We start from the raw sequence: 8,052 nt of genomic DNA on the forward strand, positions 1-8,052 counted from the left end.
CGGGGAAAGATGGGCCACTATGGGCCATAAGGGAGGGAGGAGGCAGCCCACAAGGGGTTCCCCCCACGGGAGTCCGAGTTGGACTAGGGGAGGGGGCGGCGCCCCCCTTTCCTTCTCCTCCTCCCTCTCCTTGCCCCTTTTCCCCTAGTAGGACTCCCCCCCTGATGGCGCGCCCCCTGCCCGACCTCCTCCCTCTCCCTCCTTTATATATGTGGGCAGGGCACCCCTTGGAGACACACCAATTGTTCCAAGCCGTGTGTGGCGCCTCCCTCCACGGTTTACTCCTCCAGTCTTATTCACATAGTGCTTAGGCGAAGCCCTGCGCGGATCACATCACCATCACCGTCACCACGCCGTCCTGCTGACGAAACTCTCCCTCGACACTTTGCTAGATCAAGAGTTCGAGGGACGTCATCGAGCTGAACGTGTGCTAAACTCGGAGGTGTCGTACGTTCGGTACTTGATCAGTTGGATCGCGAAGATGTTCGACTACATCAACGCGTTATCCTAACACTTCCGCTTTCGGTCTACGAGGGTACGTGGACACACTCTCCCCCTCTCGTTGCTATGCATCTCCTAGATAGATTTTGCATGATCTTAGGAAAATTTTGAATTGCATGCTACATTCCCCAACATGATCAATTGCTCAAATTTTTACACAGTATTACACTACAAATTATCTGTGTTGTCCTAATTCTTCAAAATTATAGAGTTGCAAAAGTGAGATAGTAAAATGCATATTTACATATTGTTCTATTTTTGGCATATTTTGTTTCGGTTTCTTAGTTAGCTTGTTTTGGAGTTTCTATGGCTTATGTTGGGTAATATAAATTGTGGAAATTATAGAATATAGTAGACATCAATGGGAAATAATTATGAATCTTGTCTTGATAGTACACGAGTGAATGATTTATTTTTATTATACTAACCCATCTCACGAGTTCCGTTATGTTTCGTGTGAATAAAGTTTTTAAGTTTTGGGAGAGATGAAGATATGAGACGAACAAGGAGCGACAAGACTCTAAGCTTGTCGATGCCTAAGGCACCCCAAGGTAACATCTAAAAAAGACTCAAGCATCTAAGCATGGGGATGCCCTAGATGGCATCTCCTCTTTCGTCTAGAAAGTTGTCGCTTTATCTTACCTGGAGCTATATTTTTATTCTTCACGTGATATGTGTTTTGCTTGAAGCGTCATTTGTTTTATTTTGGTTGGTTTGCTTGTATGCACAATCATTTGTTTTTCTGGTCGCACCTATTATGAGAGACACACATTATCTTATATTTATAGAATGCTCATTCATTCTTCACTTATATCTACTTGAGTTGAGGCAATTGATCTTGTACTTCACTTATATTTTACTGAGCATGATAATATGCATTGTAGAAATTATTTGCACTCTTTTGCTTCACTTAAATATTGTTGAGAGTTGAATAGGAAGTGGTAATTTGCATGAGTTATACGGTTGGTCCAAGGATAATAGGTATATAACAGTGGTATACTAAAAACTTGCATGGACTTGTAGATCATTGAATATGATAAGTTTGATTTTTTGCAATAGTTTTGTGATATTGAGGTAGTAATATATGAGTATGTTGGTAAATGATTAAAGCTAATTATTAATATTGGTGCTAAGGTTTGTGAACCTTTATGCATGAAGTTGGTAGCCGCTGGCATTAGTGAGGAAGTCTGAGTATGATTTATCTTAAACTGACATCCTTTGTGTGTTCGGATCGGGCACACTATGGTTAACTCTTATCAATCTCCCCTAGAGGCATGTTAGTTATGCATTGCTTCGAGGGCTACTAAAACTTTTACAATAAGTATTTGAGTTTTTTATAATTAATGTGATTTTTTGGTCTATAAGCACTTTCACATATCCATATTTTGCTAGCCCCTTCGGTACTGTACATTGCCCACTCTCAGCCCGAGATATGGTGCAAACTTTGCAAGTACATCCAATTCCGTGAGATGATACTCTCTACACGCAAGCCTCATTTTATCTTTCTCAAAATAGCCACCATATCTACCTATTATTGTATTTTCATACCCATTCCGAGATATATTGCCATGCAATTTCCATTGCTACTATTCATTACATTACTTGAACATTCATTGTCATTATGCTTTGCATGATCATATAGTGCTGACATATTATTTGTGGCAAAGCCACCATTCATCATTATAATATATGTTACGCAAGATCATTGCACATCCTGGTACGCTGTTAGAGGCATTTATATACAATCATCATATTGTTTATGTTTCGAGTTGTAAGTAAAATAAAGTGTGATGCATTATTAGAGTGTGCCCCTACCCGTGAGGATATGAATTTGAGGAGACTTGTGGTTTCTCAGAAAAGAGGGAGAGGCCAACGAACAAAGAGAAAAAATAGAGAAAAAGAGAGAGGGGACACTCTACTATCTTTTTACCAGACTTGTGCTTCAAAGTAGTAGCATGTATTTCATATAGTGTGTCTTCATGATCTTTATTTTTCTACACTAGTGGGATTTTTATATTATTAAAATTAGAACTTGATTTACATATACCGATGACGAGCTTCCTTAAAATGTTTGAGGTCTTCATGAGCAAAATGGTGTGGATGGTGGTGTCGCTGGTGCCAGAGGAGCGGAGAGGATCATAGAGTAGTGCGGTGTGGACGGCACTGGATTCCTACTTAAATAGGTGCGATGGTCAGGCGAAGGGACTGGATGTCAATTTCAATGTGGTGCAGCAGCCGAAGTAGGCTTCTCTGTCGCTGCGTATGCACTGAAGCGGTGGCGCCCGCTCACTCGATTGTGCCACTCTAATCGACAACAATGGCGGACCGTCAAATACGCTTTGGAGCGGTCAGTGACCGACATGAATATATGGGAAACCTTCACACGAGAGTTTTTTTGGATGAATAGGTTTCCGTGCGGGACTAAGTTGTAGGATGCGTGTGTGGCAACTGTGCGGACGGCCATAAAGGCCGCCTTCGGTTTGCGGGAAAACAGGCGCCCAGATCAGTCCGAGGTCCGATGGGGTGCCGCCTTGGATGACAAATCGCGTCCGAACCGTCCGAGCGGTCGTGGGCAGTTTAGGGGGCTGCAGTAACTCTATAATTAATAGGATAAAACTCGAGAATGGCATTTTAGCTCTCTTCCTCCATGGAGGCCGATTTTTGGAAAAAAAAATCAAAATTCCAGAATTTCAATTTTAAAAAATCTGCATTTTTTTGTATAAATGAACAAGGATGTGAGGCGTATGTGTGTAAAATTTCAAGACGAAAAATGTTGAAATGCAACCTGCAAAAAAAACAAAGTTTAGATGATGAATAGTATCATGTGTTAAAAGGCTCAAGATTTGTCTTTTGCACCACCCTCATTTGGACGTATGTCGTCCTAAATTTTTTCATACTTGTGCACTATGCCTTTCATCTATCTCTGTATTTTTTCAAATTGTTTTAAAACACGAACATATGAATTTTCACGAATTTTGAATTTTGCATTTGGAGGTCTCCATGGAGCTCAGCCTCCAAAAGCAATTTCCGGATAAAACGGGAATGCCGTTTTGGCTCTCGGCCTCCATGGAGGCCCTTTTAAAAAAAAACCAAAAATCAAAATTTTTGGTCTAAAAAAATCTGAAAAAAATTGTACAAATAAACAAGGATGAGAGGTGCGTGTTTGTAAAATTTCAGATGAAATACGTTGAAATGCGACATGTACTAAAAATTCACACACTTGCGCACTATGTCTTCATCTATCTCTGTATTTTTTCAGAATTTTTTGAAATGTGAAAATATGAATTTTCATGAATTTTAAAATTTGCATTTGGCGGCCTCCATGAAGCTCGGCCTCCAAAATTAATTTCCGGATGAAACTCCCTCTTTACATGTTAAAGAAACGTCACATCGCAATTCTTTTTAACAAAAAACAAATCTAGCCTACGAACTACACATACCTCACACGGTCAGGGTCATACTTTGTGCCGTTTCCCTATTATAAAACCCAGCAAGAGAGTCGAGCGAGTGAGCTCAAGAGCAGAGCAGCGGACGCCGGCCACACCACGCTCACGCCACCATCATAACGCCACTCCCACGCTCCACTCCGACTCCCGTCGCGTTCCATTTCAAAAACGCCACCTTTCGCCCCCTGCATTTCCACCAAGGCCTACATGTCTCCGACCACCGCCGCGTCCCCCGCGCCGGCGCCGGCAACCGACGCGCCCCCGAAGCCTTCGCCAGGCGCGAAGCGCAGCCTGATGGGATCCCTCATCGACGCCACCGCGCTGCTCCGGGCGGCCTCCTTCAAGGAGGACTCGTACGTGGCCGCGGCGCTCCCGGCCTCGGACCTCCGCGCGCTCGCCGACCTCAGGGCGCTCCTCGCCACCCACCCGGACCAAATCTCCATCTGGGGCGTGCCGCTCAACCCGCCCAGCGACGCCCCCGCCGACGAGCGCACGGACGTGGTGCTCCTCAAGTTCCTCCGCGCCAGGGACTTCCGCGTCCGCGACGCGCACGCCATGCTGCTCCGCTGCGCCGCCTGGCGGGCCGAGTTCCGCGCCGACGCCGTGCTGGACGAGGACCTCGGGTTCAAGGACCTGGAGGGCATCGTCGCCTACATGCACGGCTGGGACCGCGATGGCCACCCGGTCTGCTACAACGCCTACGGCGTGTTCAAGGACCGGGACATGTACGACCGGGTGTTCGGCGACGGTGACCGCCTCAGCCGGTTCCTCCGGTGGCGCGTCCAGATCATGGAGCGCGGCGTGCGCGCGCTCCAGCTCCGCCCCGGCGGCGTCAACGCCATCATACAGGTGACCGACCTCAAGGACATGCCGAAGCGAGAGCTCCGCGCCGCGTCCAACCAGATACTCTCCCTCTTCCAGGACAACTACCCCGAGATGGTCGCCCGCAAGGTACTCTTCTTTTCCCTACTGCCTTAGTTCGTGTGGTTTAAGACTCGCATTTCGTCGAACACCTGCCATTTACCTCACACCGTCGCCCACACTCGCGTTTGGCACCGAGCAGGTGTTCGTGAACGTACCGTGGTACTTCTCCGTGCTGTTCTCGATGATCTCGCCCTTCCTCACGGAGCGCACCAAGAGCAAGTTCGTCATCGCGCGCGAGGGCAACGTCGCGGAGACGCTCTTCAAGTAAGCGCGCGCGCAGCTCCAATCGATGAGCTCAAATTTTGCTTCTCCTCGTCGCTCCGTCCCTATAATGTTGACACGGCGGTTGCTCGTTTCCAGGTTCATCCGGCCGGAGCTGGTGCCGGTGCAGTACGGCGGGCTGAGCCGCGCCAGCGAGCTGGAGAACGGGCCGCCCAAGCCGGCGTCCGAGTTCACCATCAAGGGCGGCGAGAAGGTCTTCCTAGAGATCGACGGCATCGAGGTACATCCCGTTATCCTACACGACAACGCCACGCCCCCTCCCGAAGTTCTCTGCGTCGCACAGGAGTAATTTTACGTCGCCTTACGCATATACTACTAGGGCACAAATCTGCTGAAATAATAATGCACAAAAAAAAGAAAATCATTTACGAGTGCACTATCCGTCACCTCCTCCTCGTGCCTGTCTCCATCCGGGTTCCCGAAATCGTCTTGTGCCTAAACAATTGCGGCCGGTGTGCTCGTTACCGGGCAAGAGCACAAACGCAAGGCTTTGTTTCTTTGCTTTCGCCGTGTCCCAGGCATTTGGCTCCAAGCGCTCTGGTTCCAGCTCCTCCTCCTCCTGGTTTTTACCTTTTCACCTCAACCGCGATCGAGAGGACGATAGGCCATGCATACCTACCACGGTAGAAGTAGCAAGCATCTTTCGACGAGATAGAATCCGTGGATGGATGGCAGTGCCGCATGTGGTGCGAGCGAGGCCGCCCTTACACCAATTTTGAAAAATCTCCGGCGTGGAACACTGCGAAAAGCCTTCTTGCCATGCCACCAGTGGACACTGCGTCAAGCACCACCGCAGTGGCCGCTGCCGCTGCCGCTGCGACGCTGCGGAGCAGGCTGACACGGGCATGGCATGGGATGGGGCCGGTTTCCTGGGTTTCCTTGGGTTCAGACGGCGCGCTGGCTCACGCGCCTGGAAAAGCTGGGTGTAGCTAGCTGTAACGCCGGTCACACTGCGCACGCACGTCCACCGCTTCACGAGAGAGCTCCCGTGAAGAGTAGCGTAAAATAAAATATTAATTAAAGAAGAGAACGGTGGCATGGCATGGCATGTGAGTTTCTCGGCCAGGTTTGAATGGAGTTGGCTCGTTCCGTTTCCGTTTCTTCTCGGCACCGCAACGCCTCTGCCGCCGCGGCTTGTCCGCCCTTGTTCTCCTCGTACGCGACGCAGCAGGCGCCGTGCTGATGTGAGAGTTTTACGGGATAAAGTATTGGCGACGACAGCGGCCGTGCGCTCTTTTCCTAGCTTTGCTTTTGTTTACGGCTCACGCCACGGCGCGGGTCTCCACGCGCTGTCACCACTCAGCAGCCCGTGCTGGCAGCGGCAGCGGCGACGTGGTGTGCTGAAAGCGAAAAGAGTGAAGAGTGCTCACTGTTTTGTTCAAGTACGCATTAGCAGGGACTGTCAAAAAAAGATTAGGGTAAATTTGGCGGTAAAGCCTCCGCTAATCTTTGCGGGTACGAGTACTACAAAGCTTACGCGTTCCCCTAATCGGAGGCGTAAAAGGGTGGTTCGTTTTGTTCGCTAGTGGCTAGGCTAGTGATGTGTCAGTGGTCAATTCTTTTCTTTCTTTTCCAGCAACAGTCGATTCTTCTCTTTAACCGCTGTAAAGAAATGGGCACTGTTTTGGACTGTACGTCCAATGCTCACGTGAGCACGTGGCGGGGCCCGTGACAAGAAATTTGCTGCTGCTTCCTGAAGAACACGGGCGCGAAAAAGATAATTACGTTACTTGTATAGTGGTAAAGTGGTAATAGTACTCGTACATTTGCATGGTCATTTGAATACCGATGTGTTTTTTATTTCCAGGCCGGTGCAACAATAACGTGGGACCTGGTCGTCGGCGGCTGGGAGCTCGAGTACGGCGCGGAGTACGTGCCGGCGTCGGAGGGCGGCTACACGCTGTGCGTGGAGAGGACCAAGAAGGTCCCGGCCGCCGCCGACGAGCCCGTGCACAACGCCTTCACGGCCAAGGAGCCCGGCAAGATGGTGCTCTCCATCGACAACTCCGGCTCACGGAAGCGGAAGGTCGCCGCCTACCGCTACTTCGTGCGCAAGCCGTCGGCGTAGGCTGCTCGGCTGCTGTGGCCGGCGGCTTGCCGGCCGGCTTGTGCTTTGCTTTGCTCGTCTCGGAGAGGAGGTTAATTTAGGTCTATTTAATTAGTGCTATAATGTGATATGCATGTATTATGCCATATGTAGAATATATTGTATGAGCCGTGAGATCCTACTTGTCATCATCGTTATATAATGAGTTAAGTTTTTTTGGGGGAAGTTTACGCATCGTTACCCTATGTTTTGTTTTGAGTAGGACCATTTGAAGTTGGAATTCCTTAACCACCTTCTAGGCCCTGTTCGGGCGTCACGCGGGCAAACCTCACAAATTCTAGAGATAGAGATGAAAACAGGAGGTAGGACCACAATTCCTATGTTCCACATGGCACCCTAAATATCAGACACTCCAAGGACATCATATGTTGCGGCCTGCCGGTACTTTGATTGCAGGATTTTCAAGCACATGAATAAGAAAAAAACATAGGGATTAGCCGATTAGGCCTCCTCGATCGCAAGGTTTCAACAATGCATGAACATGAAAAATATAGGATGACTTGGGTTTAGTCACTTGGTGGTCTTTTACCGCTTTCTTTTTCTGATTTCTCTTGGGCGTATTTGTTGTTGGAAGAGAATGTTTTGGCAATGTAACTCGATGTATTGATCCGTGCATAATTCGATGTATTGATTGATGCATAATGCACGTATATATGGGTGTACAAGGTGGGCCTTAACCTCAGCTATACAATGTCTAGGAGGTGGGCCAGGATATACAATATACATGCACAACCATATACTCACTCCGTTCCTAAATATAAGTCCTTTTAGACATTTCAAACGGAATGCAAC

General features: G+C 48.4%; 1 protein-coding gene across 1 annotated transcript; it reads left to right on the plus strand.

Annotated features, from left to right (window-relative positions):
* The first annotated feature begins 4,015 nt into the window (after window positions 1–4,015).
* LOC119274010 (patellin-6-like) lies at window positions 4,016–7,374 on the plus strand. Its single transcript, XM_037554832.1, has 4 exons — window positions 4,016–4,898; window positions 5,011–5,135; window positions 5,232–5,373; window positions 6,961–7,374. Exons 1-4 carry the CDS (start codon window positions 4,155–4,157, stop codon window positions 7,219–7,221), a joined length of 1,272 nt encoding a protein of 423 aa, XP_037410729.1. The 5' UTR covers window positions 4,016–4,154; the 3' UTR covers window positions 7,222–7,374.
* The last annotated feature ends 678 nt before the right edge of the window (window positions 7,375–8,052 follow it).

The sequence above is a fragment of the Triticum dicoccoides genome, chromosome 1A (genome assembly GCF_002162155.2).
Source record: "Triticum dicoccoides isolate Atlit2015 ecotype Zavitan chromosome 1A, WEW_v2.0, whole genome shotgun sequence".
Classification (NCBI taxonomy): domain Eukaryota; kingdom Viridiplantae; phylum Streptophyta; class Magnoliopsida; order Poales; family Poaceae; genus Triticum; species Triticum dicoccoides.

What these genes read in the sequence shown, in the direction of transcription:
- LOC119274010 (XM_037554832.1), top strand. Translation starts at nt 4,155, where the DNA reads ATGTCTCCGACCACCGCCGCGTCCCCCGCGCCGGCGCCGGCAACCGAC. An exon ending in CCGAGATGGTCGCCCGCAAG is followed by an intron (nt 4,899 to 5,010) that starts GTACTCTTCTTT and finishes GGCACCGAGCAG; the next exon opens with GTGTTCGTGAACGTACCGTG. An exon ending in TAGAGATCGACGGCATCGAG is followed by an intron (nt 5,374 to 6,960) that starts GTACATCCCGTT and finishes TTTTATTTCCAG; the next exon opens with GCCGGTGCAACAATAACGTG.